Source organism: Lethenteron reissneri, unplaced genomic scaffold, assembly GCF_015708825.2.
Source record: "Lethenteron reissneri isolate LAM-NWPU_2019-01 unplaced genomic scaffold, ASM1570882v1 scaffold_1780, whole genome shotgun sequence".
NCBI classification, from domain to species: Eukaryota; Metazoa; Chordata; class Hyperoartia; order Petromyzontiformes; family Petromyzontidae; genus Lethenteron; species Lethenteron reissneri.
This window is the reverse complement of record NW_026891532.1, coordinates 8,132-24,135: the sequence shown is the minus strand read 5'-3', so window position 1 is coordinate 24,135 and position 16,004 is coordinate 8,132. Positions and strand designations below refer to the sequence as shown.

Here is a 16,004-nt window from a genome sequence, read left to right as displayed (position 1 = left end):
TGACCAGCCCTCCTCCCCCCCCACCCACCCACGTGACCAGCCCCCCTCCCCCCCCACCCACCCACCCACGTGACCACCCCCCCTACCCCCACCCACGTGACCAGCCCCCCCCCACCCACGTGACCAGGCCCCCCCCCCACGTGATCAGCCCCCCTCCCCCCCCACGTGACCAGCCCCCCTCCCCCCCCCACCCACCCACGTGACCAGCCCCCTCCCCCCCCCACCCACGTGACCAGCCCCCCTCCCCCCCCCACGTGACCAGCCCCCCTCCCCCACCCACCCACGTGACCAGCCCCCCTCCCCCCCCACCCACGTGACCAGCCTCCCCCCCCCACCCACCCACGTGACCATCCCGCCCCTCCCCCAGCCCACGTGACCAGCCCCGCCCCTCCCCCTCCCCCAGCTCCAACGTGACCAGCCCCGCCCCTCTCCCAGCCCACGTGACCAGCCCCGCCTCTCCCCCTCCCCTACCCACGTGACCAGCCCCCCCCCCCCACCCTGCTGCTGCTGCGGCGTTCTGGCGTTTGTCCCAAGCGGGTTGGCTGCAATGAAGCCGTGAAGACACCGAACAGCTCCCCTGCTACAATTAGCGCGCTGAGGCGCTGCAGTTGCACTCTGTGGCCACACGGTGGCGCTGCAGCAACCGTGTTAAATTTCGATGTAAAGCTGTTTGTGACTGCAGCAGGGATTCATCTTCTTGGTTCTTTCGGTAAAGTCGTCGCGTAGAAGGGAAGTAATAAAATAATATAAATAAAACATAATAAACGTCGTGAGAATTATTTTATTATGTTTTATTTTTATTATTTTATTACTTCCCTTCTACGTGACTTTACCGAAAGAACCTAGAAGAAGCAACCATGTTGGTCAAGTTATTTCAGCGAATTTTCATTTTGCTTTTTGGTTCTTTCGGTAAAGTAACGTAGAAAGGAAATAAATTAAATAATAGAATGGGACGTTTCGATTGCAACACAAGCAATCGTCATCAGGTAGAAAACAAACAAAGTAAATCTTCTTGGTTCTTTCGGTAAAGTCACGTAGAAGGGAAATAATAAAATAATAAAAATTTAACATAATAAAATACAATTCTCACGACGTTTCCCTGTCCCCAGACGACCTGTTTGTCAGTTTTGATGTGGTTTCCTTATTCACCAAAGTTCCTGTACCTGACACCATCGCAATCATTGAAGACTTGGTTCATCAAGGACTGAATGCTGGGGTACCCCCCCTGGTGAGACACTGCTTAACCAATACATACTTCACCTGGAATGGAACTTTCTACAAACTGAGCAGGGGCGGTTTCTTCATTAGGGCGATTGGGCGACGCACCACCAATCTCAGCCGTTACTGTGCCTCTGGATATAGTCCAATCAGCGTCATGTCACGTTCTGTGGAGTACCGCCTCTTTTTGGGCGATTTCACTCCGGCTGAGAATCGCCCAGAGTGTTCCCGTAGACTTACATTCAAAGATGTTGTTTTTCGAACGGCGGGCGAAGCAATGCATTCTCTATGGCTTCCAGGAGGGCTCGCACTAACGTGCTTACGTCATCATACGTAAGCACGTTTCAGCCAACAATATTATGTCGCCACCTAGTGGAGTCTTTAATAAAAGAAACTGAGTGGATTGTAATAATAGTGAGATAGAAACAAACAAGATGTATTATAAGAGTCACTTTATTTTTCATTAATATTAAAGAAGTGAAGTTGCCTTTACATGCTTAAGCTGTTAATTTATCCATTGCATGGGTGGACCTTATCCTTATCAATCATCCAGACATTTGCCCCCCCTGAGAGATTTTGCAGGAGCCGCCACTGAAACTGAGGGCACCCCAATGGGCTCCCCCCTATCTCCGGTTGTAGCCAACGTCTTCATGGAGAAATTTGAGACTGACGCCATCCAGACTGCCACTCTACGCCCGACCTTATGGAAGAGGTACGTAGATGACACTTTTGTCATCTGGCCACATGGCCGGCCTGCTCTAGACCAATTCCTCAACCACATCAATTCCATACACCCAGCCATCACACAGTGTACACACAATGTACACACACACAGTGTACACACACAGTGTACACACACACAGAGTACACACACACAGTGTACACACACACAGTGTACACACACACAGAGTACACACACAGTGTACACACACACAGTGTACACACACACAGAGTACACACACAGTGTACACACACACAGTGTACACACAATGTACACACACAGTGTAAACACAGTGTACACACAGTGTACACTCACACAATGCACACACAGTGTACACACAATGTACACACACAGTGTACACACAGTGTACACACAGTGTACACACAATGTACACACAGTGTACACACAGTGTACACACACACAGTGTACACACAATTTACACAGTGTACACACACAGTGTACACACACACAATGTACACACAGTGTACACACAATGTACACACAGTGTACACACACAGTGTACACACACACACAATGTACACACACACAGTGTACACACAGTGTGTACACACACACACAAAGTACACACACACACATGTACACACACAGTGTGTACACACACACACAATGTACACACACACAGTGTACACACACACACAATGTACACACACACAGTGTACACACAGTGTGTACACACACACACAATGTACACACACACACACATGTACACACACACACAATGTACACACACACAGTGTACACACACACACAATGTACACACACACAGTGTACACACAGTGTGTACACACACACACAATGTACACACACACACACATGTACACACACAGTGTGTACACACACACACACAATGTACACACACACAGTGTACACACACAGTGTGTACACACACACACAATGTACACACACACATGTACACACTGTGTGTGTGTACACACACAGTGTGTACACACACACAATGTACACACACAGTGTACACACAGTGTGTACACACACACACAATGTACACACACACATGTACACACTGTGTGTGTGTACACACACAGTGTGTACACACACACAATGTACACACACAGTGTACACACAATGTACACACAGTGTACACACACAATGTACACACACAGTGCACACACACACACAGTGTGTGTACACACTGTGTGTGTGTGTGTACACACACAGTGTGTACACACACACACACAATGTACACACACACAGTGTGTACACACACACAATGTACACACACAGTGTACACACAATGTACACACAGTGTACACACACAATGTACACACACACACACACAGTGTACACACAGTGTGTACACACACACACAATGTACACACACACATGTACACACTGTGTGTACACACACAGTGTGTACACACACAATGTACACACACAGTGTACACACAATGTACACACAGTGTACACACACAATGTACACACACACACAGTGTACACACAGTGTGTACACACACACAATGTACACACACAGTGTACACACAATGTACACACAGTGTACACACACAATGTACACACACACAGTGTACACACAGTGTGTACACACACAGTGCGTGTACACACTGTGTGTGTGTGTGTGTACACACACAGTGTGTACACACACACACACACAATAATGTCCACATTGTTGAGCTGAGCACACACACCCAAGGGGTCTCTGTTCAAGGGAGGGAGCAATGGAAAATTAATCTTAATCAACTTAAACTCTAATCCCGCTACGTGACGTCACCACTCAGCATGACCTCATCGGCGTGAAACGCCAGGGGCAGGTGTACCTTGCTAGTGACGTCATGTCACCAAAGTATTCACCCCAACCCGTCTCAAGGCAGCGTGACGTCACCTCTGCCTTGGTCACTTCCGTTATCTGTTCAAGCACTATCCTTATTTGGGCAAAGCCACGCCCACTGACTGGCGGCTCATTAACATAATTTATTCGTGAATGACGTCACGAGTTCGTTGTGACCGGTTCGGCACCCACGGCCCATCCCTCCACGTGTGGGCCAGGCTCATTAACATAATTTATGTAAGTTACAGAGCCGCTCAAGTGACGTCATGTCACCTGCTGCTGCCGCGTGACGTCACGAGGTAACGGAAAGTTGCCGCTCGGCGCGGGAACTGAAATCTGAGGCGAGAAATTGTCATCGCGGTTGTGGTGGTTGTTGTTGTTGTGGTGGTTGTTGTTGTTTACCGAGGTAGAGCCTCGCGCTCTCTCTCGTAGGGATGTCAATTGAGTAGCAGCGAGCATGGAAGCGATGTCCAGATTTAAACTTTACAACACGGGGCCTAGTGCCTCCTGCCCTCGCCTGGTCGCGTTCGCTTCAATTCTCTCGCTTCGTTGAGCAATTTCGATGTAAAGCTTCTTTCGTGACTGCAGTGATTCATCTTCTTGGTTCTTTCGGTAAAGTCACGTAGAATAGAAATAAAAAAATAAAACAATAAAACTATACAATTGTATTATGTTTTATATCACGTAGAATGGAAATAATAAAATAATAAACATAAACCAATAAAATAATAAAAATAAAACATAATAACCTTGTAATGTTTTATATCACGTAGAATGGAAATTATAAAATAATAAAAATAAAACTATACACTTTTATTATGTTTTACATAATAAACTTTTATTATATTTTACATCACGTAGAATGTAAATAATAAAATAGTAAAACTAATATGTTGAATATTTTTATTATTTCATTATTTCCATTCTAAGTGACTTTACCGAAAGAACCAAGAAGATAGTTTAGCAACCTGTGGAAGAACGCGATCAGCCAGGCGAAGCGTTAGTTCTCGGTGAAGTCACCATGTAGGTAAGAAATGAATACAAATTCATAAAAGTAAAAATAGAAATAAAATATAAACAAATCACGACGTTTCGGAGGCAACACAAGTCTCCGTCATCAGGTGGCACCGTCACAGCCACATTTGCTGTATCAAGTGAGGCGTTTTTATTAATTTAATCTATAATGTAGACTGTAGCCTGGTTATTAAGCTGGGTGAGTGTACTGGCAGTCTATAATGCAGACTGTAGCCTGGTTATTAAGCTGGGTGAGTGTACTGGCAGTCTATAATGTAGACTGTAGCCTGGTTATTAAGCTGGGTGAGTGTACTGGCAGTCTATAATGTAGACTGTAGCCTGGTTATTAAGCTGGGTGAGTGTACTGGCAGTCTATAATGTAGACTGTAGCCTGGTTATTAAGCTGGGTGAGTGTACTGGCAGTCTATAATGTAGATTGTAGCCTGGTTATTAAGCTGAGTGAGTACTGGCAGTCTATAATGTAGACTGTAGCCTGGTTATTAAGCTGGGTGAGTGCACTGGCAGTCTATACTGTAGACTGTAGCCTGGTTATTAAGCTGAGTGAGTGTACTGGCAGTCTATAATGTAGACTGTAGCCTGGTTATTAAGCTGGGTGAGTGCACTGACAGTCTATAATGTAGCCTGTAGCCTGGTTATTAAGCTGGGTGAGTGTACTGGCAGTCTATAATGTAGACTGTAGCCTGGTTATTAAGCTGGGTGAGTGCACTGGCAGTCTATAATGTAGACTGTGGCCTGGTTATTAAGCTGGGTGAGTGTACTGGCAGTCTATAATGTAGACTGTAGCCTGGTTATTAAGCTGGGTGAGTGTACTGGCAGTCTATAATGTAGACTGTAGCCTGGTTATTAAGCTGGGTGAGTGTACTGGCAGTCTATAATGTAGACTGTAGCCTAGTTATTAAGCTGGGTGAGTGCACTGGCAGTCTATACTGTAGACTGTAGCCTGGTTATTAAGCTGGGTGAGTGTACTGGCAGTCTATAATGTAGACTGTAGCCTGGTTATTAAGCTGGGTGAGTGTACTGTCAGTCTATAATGTAGACTGTAGCCTGGTTATTAAGCTGGGTGAGTGCACTGGCAGTCTATACTGTAGACAGTAGCCTCGTTATTAAGCTGGGTGAGTGCACTGGCAGTCTATAATGTAGACTGTGGCCTGGTTATTAAGCTGGGTGAGTGTACTGGCAGTCTATAATGTAGACTGTAGCCTGGTTATTAAGCTGGGTGAGTGTACTGGCAGTCTATACTGTAGACAGTAGCCTGGTTATTAGGCTGGGTGAGTGTACTGTCAGTCTATAATGTAGACTGTAGCCTGGTTATTAAGCTGGGTGAGTGCACTGGCAGTCTATACTGTAGACAGTAGCCTGGTTATTAAGCTGGGTGAGTGCACTGGCAGTCTATAATGTAGACTGTGGCCTGGTTATTAAGCTGGGTGAGTGTACTGGCAGTCTATAATGCAGACTGTAGCCTGGTTATTAAGCTGGGTGAGTGTACTGGCAGTCTATAATGTAGACTGTAGCCTGGTTATTAAGCTGGGTGAGTGTACTGGCAGTCTATAATGTAGACTGTAGCCTGGTTATTAAGCTGGGTGAGTGTTACTGGCAGTCTATAATGTAGACTGTAGCCTGGTTATTAAGCTGAGTGAGTGTACTGGCAGTCTATAATGTAGACTGTAGCCTGGTTATTAAGCTGGGTGAGTGTACTGGCAGTCTATAATGTAGACTGTAGCCTGGTTATTAAGCTGGGTGAGTGTACTGGCAGTCTATAATGTCGACTGTAGCCTGGTTATTAAGCTGGGTGAGTGCACTGCCAGTCTATAATGTAGACTGTAGCCTGGTTATTAAGCTGGGTGAGTGCACTGGCAGTCTATAATGTAGACTGTAGCCTGGTTATTAAGCTGGGTGAGTGTACTGGCAGTCTATAATGTAGACTGTGGCCTGGTTATTAAGCTGGGTGAGTGTACTGGCAGTCTATAATGTAGACTGTATCCTGGTTATTAAGCTGGGTGAGTGTACTGGCAGTCTATAATGTAGACTGTAGCCTGGTTATTAAGCTGGGTGAGTGTATTGGCAGTCTATAATGTAGACTGTAGCCTGGTTATTAAGCTGGGTGAGTGTACTGACAGTCTATAATGTAGACTGTTGCCTGGTTATTAAGCTGGGTGAGTGTACTGGCAGTCTATAATGTAGACTGTAGCCTGGTTATTAAGCTGGGTGAGTGTACTGGCAGTCTATAATGTAGACTGTAGCCTGGTTATTAAGCTGGGTGAGTGTACTGGCAGTCTATAATGCAGACTGTAGCCTGGTTATTAAGCTGGGTGAGTACTGGCAGTCTATAATGTAGACTGTAGCCTGGTTATTAAGCTGGGTGAGTGTACTGGCAGTCTATACTGTAGACTGTAGCCTGGTTATTAAGCTGGGTGAGTGCACTGGCAGTCTATAATGTAGACTGTAGCCTGGTTATTAAGCTGGGTGAGTGTACTGGCAGTCTATAATGTAGACTGTAGCCTGGTTATTAAGCTGGGTGAGTGCACTGGCAGTCTATAATGTAGACTGTAGCCTGGTTATTAAGCTGGGTGAGTGTACTGGCAGTCTATAATGTAGACTATAATTTGCTGCATCAAGTGAGGCGTGATTTATTATAATTTTATTATTTTATTTATATTTTTGCTTTTATTAATTTTAATTTCATTTTTTACCTACGTGGTGACTTTACCGAAAAAAACCTAAGAGTACGTGAGTTGGTGTGTTGACCGACTCTCTGTGTTGCATTGCATTAAGTGTCTCTCTCTCTCTCTGTGCAGTCACCAAACCTCCAAGTCTCTCATTGACACAAGGCCGTCATTATGACATGTTATAATAAGTATAATATTATGTTATAATATATAATAATTATAATGTTATAATAAGTATAATATGTTATAATAATTATAATAATATATGAATTATAATGTTATAATAAGTATAATATGTCATAATTATAATGTTATAATATGTTATAATAAGTATAATAATCAAATATGCCCCCCCAATATGTTTCTGTAAAAATATTTGTAAATCAAAATTGCGATGCTCTGTTAATAAAGACAACAATTTGCTAAACCTTGGCCACGAAATCTGGACTTGTCTTCATATAACAATGCATAGATTCCTGTTTATAGGATTGCGTTGTACTTTATGAATCCCTAATCTCTGCCATTACATACTATGAAACAAGAAAGGTAAAAAAGAAAAAACAGACCAATGTATTACAATACACTATTAGACATTATTGTATCAAATAAAACAAAGTCCATCCCATGTGCTAGTGAACTTTAAAAAATATTTTAGGGAGGAAATGGCAGGAAAATAGTTTTCAAATTTAGATATTTTTCTGGGGGGGGGACCCCAGACCCGTGGAAGATTTGGTCCCCCCCAATGTTGACTCCATGGCTACGGCCTTGCATTGACGTGCTAGTTTCTCTACCCCCCCTCTCTCTACCCCCCCCCCCTCTCTCTATTTAAGGCCTCAACACAGAGGCGTTGTTTCTCTGTGTGCCTATGTGTGTCTCTCTCTGTGTGTCTATATGTGTGTCTCTCTCTGTGTGTTTTTGTGTCATCTCTCTCTCTCTCTGCTTATGTGTCTGTCTATGTGTCTCCGTGTCTCTCTCTAAAATTGAGCAATCTTTGGAAGAACGTTATCAACCAGGTAGGGTGTTGACTGTTATGTTAGCTGACTCTAAGTTTAATACGTTTTTTTTCTCTTTCATTTGTACCTGATGATGATTGCTTGTGTTGCAGTTGAAACGTCGTATGCTATTATATAATGTATTTATTTATTCTACGTGACTTTACCGAAAGAACCAAAGAGTATCTTGCTTAAGTTTTAATTTCCCTTCACCTGGCTCGCTACTTTGTAACTTGTTTTGTTTTAAATATTCACACAGTTTTTTTTCATTTTTTACCAGGCCACGCCCGCTTGAGCTGCTGTACCGCTCTTGTTTTCAAAAGCGACCTGCCCACAACAACAATAACAACAAGGTGAGGCTCGTCAACAGAGTGGCGGTGTTCACTCTAGACACGTGGCGGTGTTCACTCTAGACACGTGGCGGTGTTCACTCTAGACATGTGGCGGTGTTCACTCTCGACACGTGGCGGTGTTCACTCTAGACGCGTGGCGGTGTTCGCTTTGGACGCGTGGTGGTGTTCGCTCTAGACGCGTGGCAGTGTTCACTCTAGACGCGTGGCGGTGTTCACTCTAGACGCGTGGCGGTGTTTACTCTAGACGCGTGGCGGTGTTCACTCTGGACGCGTGGCGGCGTTCACTCTAGACACGTGGTGGTGTTCACTCTGGACGCGTGGCGGTGTTCACTCTGGACGCGTGGCGGTGTTCACTCTCTGCATGTGGAGTGGGGACAACCGGGGGACACGGAGGGAAATCGACGCGACCACGGGGGGAGAGAGAGAGAGGCACGCAAACTCCAAATATACAGCAGGCGTCAAGGCTGGGATCGAACCCACGACTTCCTGTATGCCAGGAGAGGTAGTTAACATCTCACCACGGAGAGAGAGAGACACGCAGCCTCGGCTGTGTTGATTGATCCTCAATGAATTACTTGGAGTGAGGAAGCATTAATACTGAGCAGGTGAAGGTGGCCAGGCGTGGGTCTGGACACACCACCACCTGTGAACCATGCCAGTGCGTGACAGTGGTGGAGCCAGTGGGGGTGGGGTGGCACGTGCCCCCCCAACGATCCGATATAAATCCCTAATTTTGATAGGATCATTGGGGTTTATTAGTAACTAGCTTCACTACCCGGCTTCGCCCGGGACTTGGATTCTTGTCTTGGATTAATTTAATATTCCCTCATAATTCAATGAAAAACCCTGAAAAAATTGATGCTTGCAAGAAGGAAGCCGAAACACTTCAATTTACCTTAATCGGATGTTTTCACTCAAGGAAATTCAACCTGAACCCACTGCTACGTCAGGTCGATTTTTGCCACTCGGGAAGGGAATGACGTGGCATTCGCTTAGACATTCCAGACAGCATAAGCTGTAAAAATTTCATGACGCCAGAGCTCACAGCGTTGGAGAGTTTTTGCTGCTTCACACAAACAAACAGGTGTAAGTTCTGTTTTATATTTAAGATGGCAGTTGTACCCGTTCTTCACACGGATTTGTATTGAAACTCCGAGAAGCCAATGACTTAATCGGCCAGGAGCGAAGCGCCACCTAAAATCTCCCGGCACGCTGTGAACAGCTGTAGAAGTACGGCGCGCGAAGAGCCATGTGGTAGGGGGGTAAGCATTGCAGAGCCCTTAGCTCAGGTGTGATGCGGGTTGATGCCACATACGTCATGGCCATTTCCCCCCCCCCCCCCCAAATACAAAAGTCTATCTTCTTTCCTGAAGGCATCAACACGCGTCGAATGAAAAGCAAGGGACAAGTCCTTTCTTACTAACAACTCCTTTCTCACTAACAACTCCTTACTTACTAACAACTCCTGTAATTTTTCATTGCTGGAGGGGTTTCCCCCCCCTACCTGAAAATCCTGGCTCCACCTCTGAGTGTGTGACAGTGTCAAGTTTGTATTTGCAGTAAAGTCTATTAACTCTATTGAGCACAGAGGTTATATCAAAACAGTAGTTTATTTTAGTTTTCCTCTGGAACTCTTTGTAAGAATGGAGTCAGGAAATGATCACAGCACACACGTGCAGCAGCTGAAGTCGGAACTGCTCATCCCAGCAGTCAAGGACATCTGTGCCTGGCATCACACCTCTAAGTTGCGATTGAACATTAATTTATGCATTTGTGCATGACACAAATAGTATTATTTTCAACACCCTTTGCTATGTCAGCTGAATTTAGCTTTCATAAACATTTATTTTGAAGCCAAACAGCTGAAATTGTGTGCTCTGAGTTTTGGGTTAATGTTCATTTTGAAGATACGAGGGCTTCCAGGCATGTTTCTAACCATTTGCCCTCTCATTTTGTGCCATAACAGCCCGTGTGATGAATTTGGGACGCTTTTTCACTATATCATGAATATATGAATAAGTACAGACATGTAAGGCACGTGTTACTGTGTATATGCATTGATACTGATGTGTAGATGGTGTGGATATAACTTTTTTTCTGTCTGCAGCTGTTGCTGCCTCTGCAGAATTGGTTTGATGGAGCAAAGGCAGTCGGCGCGGCTCGGTGCAAAAAGGCATCAATGCGACCGGTGTGCATACAGCACGGATAATCCTGCAAATTTCACACGGCACCAGAGAACTCACACAGGAGAGAAACCCTTCAAGTGCAGTGTGTGTGGGAGGGCGTTTGCATGTTCAGCTCATCTTGTAAAACACCAGAGAATACACATGGGAGAGAAACCCTTCAAGTGCAGTGTGTGTGGGAAGGCGTTTGCACAGTCATCTGCTCTTGTAACACACCAGAGAACACACACGGGAGAGAAACCCTTCAAGTGCAGTGTGTGTGGGAAGGCGTTTGCACGTTCATCTACTCTTGTAGCACACCAGAGAACACACACGGGAGAGAAACCCTTCAAGTGCAGTGTGTGTGGGAAGGCGTTTGCACGTTCATCTACTCTTGTAGCACACCAGAGAACACACACGGGAGAGAAACCCTTCAAGTGCAGTGTGTGTGGGAAGACGTTTGCACTTTCAGCTCATCTTGTATCACACCAGAGAACACACACGGGAGAGAAACCCTTCAAGTGCAGTGTGTGTGGGAAGGCGTTTTCAGATTCATCTACTCTTAAAAATCACCAGAGAACACACACGGGAGAGAAACCCTTCAAGTGCAGTGTGTGTGGGAAGGCGTTTTTACTTTCATCTTATCTTTTATCACACCAGAGAACACACACGGGAGAGAAACCCTTAAAGTGCAGTGTGTGTGGGAAGGCGTTTTTACTTTCATCTCATTTTACACGGCACCAGAAAACACACACGGGAGAGAAACCCTTCAAGTGTAGTGTGTGTGGGAAGGCATTTTCACATTCAACTACTCTTGTAAAACACCAGAGAACACACACGGGAGAGAAACCCTTCAAGTGCAGTGTGTGTGGGACAACGTTTGCACGGTCATCTACTCTTGTAGAACACCATAAAACACACACGGGAGAGAAACCCTTCAAGTGCAGTGTGTGTGGGAAGGCATTTTCACATTCATCTACTCTTGTAAAACACCAGAGAACGCACACGGGAGAGAAACCCTTCAAGTGCAGTGTGTGTGGGAAGGCGTTTGTACAGTCACCACATCTTCAAAAACACCAGAGAACACACAAGCATCAGAATATCCACAAGGAGCGTAGTCTGAAATCAGCTTGTGAAAGTCAAAGTGCCGTAATGTGCCCATCCCTCATGAAACAAGAACCTGAAGAAAATCCCAGCTTGGACACTTTTTAAGAAATCAAGGTGAAATATGAAGAGGTGAAGGTGAAATGTGAAGAGGTGATGGTGAAGAGTGAAGAAGTGAAGGTAAAATGTAAAGATGAAGAGTCAACTCCAAAATCTGACCTTCACATCGATGGAAGCAACGTGGAGCAGGAGGAGAATCCTGACTGTGAGGCAGAGCGAGGCAACTCCCAGCAGTTTGTGGAAGTGGAAGTGTGGGTGGACTTCCTTTGAGACAGTACAAAGTCGAATGGAGACCCGGTAGATGTGTAAGCCTGAAACGATGTCGCTCCAATAGATGCACCTTTGTCACAGGCCTTTAATGACAATAATGTGAAGTTAAACACTCGGTTCCTCGGTGCAACCTGCAGGGTAAGAGCGGCCAGTCTTTGTGCACCTGTGTGTTGGGTAGACCTCTAACCAGGAGCAAGAGCCAATAAGCTCCCAAGCATTCATTATGTTATAATTGCATTTATATTGTGCTTGCTTAATCGCCTCTGGCAACTCTTGAGTTTTGTATCGTATCTCGTCTCAAACACTCGAAGAGCATCCCAAGTGGCAGCTGCCCCTGTGTGGCACAAGGTGGTGGCCCTGCACCGGCCTGCATGTCGACAAGAGCCTGTCAGTAGGGGGCGATGGTTGATGTGGCATCTCAGTTGTGGAGTTTGTAGGTAATGTTTAGAATTTGCTCAATTTTGACCCAGATGCCAGCATGCAATGGCCGACTCGTTTTGAATGGTGCATTAGTATGTTGTACATACACTGTTAAGCCGACGGTGCGTATGTTTTTTAATTAGCTTGTTAATAGGATGTAACTTAATGTGGTATATTTCCGTGCAGTAATTCAATTTTGTTAGTATGCCTGTCAATAAGTTAGACTGAATACTTGTCTGATTGGGTTCGTACATGTAGCCTTTTGTCTATAAGAGTCAAACATTGAATAAGTCATGTTAGGACACAGTGTGTGTTTTTCAAGTAACCTGTACAGATAACTCAGGTGAGACTCATTGTTCTTGTGATACAGGTCAAAGGGTACTTTTGTGTTTTCAGGAAGCATCTCCCTCTGGAGCAACTCATTGTCTTTGAAATAGGGAGCACACTCGGATCATTCATCTGTTACAAGGCATACCACTCAAAAGTTACACGTAGAGGAGATACATTCTCAACAACACGAATTATAATTTTGTATTACGTGTTGACGTAGATTTTGTCGAATTAGGACGAGAAATGCTCCTTACTGATTAACGTCTGGATGTCCGTAACTATCAGTTGAAACAAGCCCGGCTGCTGTTGAGACGCTGTGCACCAATAAGGGTCCACAGGTGGCTTGCACTGAATCAATGACGCACTCCCAGACAGCTGTGCTAAGTTATAGTTTGTGTAAAACATTCCTTTGTTTCGTGGAGAGATCGATAAATGAAAGATGTCGTGTCTGCTGATCTGCTTCATAGCAAGGAGGTAATTTTAAGAGCACATTTGGAATGCATTTTTGGTACAGATTTGTATTTGGTTACAAGGCAGAGCACATCTAGTAGATACATTCTGCACAACAACACTCATTAGAATTTTGCATGACGTCTTATATGTTGGCGAACTAGGACAAGAAATGGTCCTTGCCGATTAACGTCTGGATGTTGACAACCATGGGGTTGAAGCAAGCCTGACCGCCTGCGGTGCCCCTCACAACCATTTACGGCCTCGGGCCAGGAAAGTCACGAAGAAAATTGCACACGAACGACGCATCCACGCAAGCACCCGATGCTCCCTTTTGAAGTTTAAAAATGAAACTTTGAATTGTATTATGTTTTAAATTGTGTTTCTTCAATAAAAGCTGATATCATTTTCCATCTGGAAGACTTCATTGAAAACGACATTTCGTGTGAATTTTCTCTAGTCGTTAAGTAGATGGCCTTACCGGGGTTCGGTTCGATGCGGACTTTCACCTGGTTGGGATCGCGGGGTGGAGATAAGGTGACAGAGTTGGCCGTGCCAGAAGACCGCCGTCTGCAGATTGATTCCAACGCGATCGAACGTCTGTCCCTGCTCTCCGTCGTTCATGCAGGGGGCGCGTAGGTTTGCAGCGCCCCCTGCATGAAAACTATGGAAAGTGCAGCGTTCATCACAGATAGATGAGGTGCGCTTATATAAGAGTACTCGCAGGAAGTACCCGGTGTGAAATGTCCCACCTTTTATCGTAATATATAGGATACTAAGGCTAAGCACACCCGAGGATTGCACTTTTGTTGAAATATGAAGTTGCAAATATTTGTCCATTATTGGCCAAAAACGGCATAGGTTAGTATGCCGATTTTCTATATTGGGATGTGAACATTTCATCATAAAATGTTCCACTTTTAATCTAATACATAGCATACTAAGGCTAAATACAATGGAGCCAATTAACTTTCGTCTGAAAATAAATCTGAAAGTTGGGCTTATTGAGCCTAAAAACGGCACAGTATGCCGATTAACTTTTCTATATTCGAAAATTTAATTCATGAAATTCCCCACTTTTTACGTAATATATGGGCTACTCAGGCTAAACGCAACCAAGGAATAAACTTTTCGTTGCAAAAAAAGCTAAAAAAAATTGGATCGATTTTGCCAAAAAACGGCCTAGGTTCGTATGGCGATTTTCTTTTCATGAAAATGTCATCGTGACATGTCGCCAGCGGCGTGCTGGAGAGCCAAGCCACGACGTCTACAAAGTGCTGCTCATAGCGAGTAGCAGCACCGGTGGAGGTCGTCACGGCACACACAGAGGGGGTGGGTGGCCAGCACCACGCCCGGCCGCCTTTGTCTCCCCAGTGCTGGCGATGTTGACACACCGCACCGGGGACTCGTTTGAGGCTGAGTCGACGTAGGGGAGGCTCAGGACCGGCTCAGAAAGTCGTCACTGGCGGCGTTGGCCACGAGCGGAAATGGAACTCGGCTGGTCGGTGCGGAGCGCAGCGCTCACCACGACACTGCCAACAACAACAACAAACTTGAACTCTAACCCCGCCCTCTGACGTCACCGCTCAGCGTGACCTCATCGGCGTCAAACGCCAGGGGGAGGTGTGCCTCGCTAGTGACGTCATGTCACCAAGGTATTCACCCAACTCACGCGCTCTTGAGCGTGACGTCACATCCACTCGGCCGCTGCCGATAACTGTCCCAGTGCCATTCCTTATTTGGGCAAAGCCAGGCCCGGTGACTGGCGGCTCATTAACATAATTTATTTGTGAATGACGTCACGAGTTGAGAGCCGCTCATTGTGGGGAGGGGAGAGTCATCGTACCCCGCAAGTGACGTCATGTCACCTGCTGCCGCGTGACGTCACGAGGGACCAGGAAGTTGCCGCTCGGCCCGTGCACTGAAATCCGAGGTGAGATTCTCATCGCGGTTGTGGTGGTTGTGGTTGTGGTGGTTGTGGTTGTGGTGGTTGTTGTTGTGGTGGTTGTTGTTGTGGTGGTTGTGGTTGTTGTTTACCGAGGTAGAGCCTCGCTCTCTCTCTCTCGTAGGGATGTCAATTGAGTAGCAGCGAGCATGGAAGCGATGTCCAGATTGAAACTTTACAACGCGGGGCCTTGTGCCTCCTGCCCTCGCCTGATCGCGTTTGCTTCAATTCTCTCGCTTAAGTTTAATTTGTCTGCACACGGATCGCCACTTTGTACCTTTGTTTAAATATTCTATACTAACACCGTTTTTATTTTTACCAGGCCACGCCCGCTTGAGCTGCTGTACCGCTCTTGTTTTCAGAAGCGACCTGCCCACAACAACAATAACAACAAGGTGAGGCTCGTCAACAGCGTGGCGGTGTTCACTCTAGACGCGTGGTGGTGTTCACTCTAGA

The 16,004-nt window shown here is 45.6% G+C and overlaps 1 protein-coding gene across 1 annotated transcript; it reads left to right on the top strand.

Moving 5' to 3' along the window:
* The first annotated feature begins 4,066 nt into the window (after positions 1-4,066).
* LOC133339312 (zinc finger protein OZF-like) lies at positions 4,067-13,963 on the top strand. The gene is made up of 3 exons (XM_061547437.1): positions 4,067-4,102; positions 8,735-8,807; positions 10,915-13,963. Exon 3 carries the CDS (start codon positions 10,943-10,945, stop codon positions 12,179-12,181), a length of 1,239 nt encoding a protein of 412 aa, XP_061403421.1. The 5' UTR covers positions 4,067-4,102; positions 8,735-8,807; positions 10,915-10,942; the 3' UTR covers positions 12,182-13,963.
* The last annotated feature ends 2,041 nt before the right edge of the window (positions 13,964-16,004 follow it).

Coding starts and splice junctions, on each gene's coding strand:
- LOC133339312 (XM_061547437.1), top strand. CDS start 10,943: ATGGAGCAAAGGCAGTCGGCGCGGCTCGGTGCAAAAAGGCATCAATGC.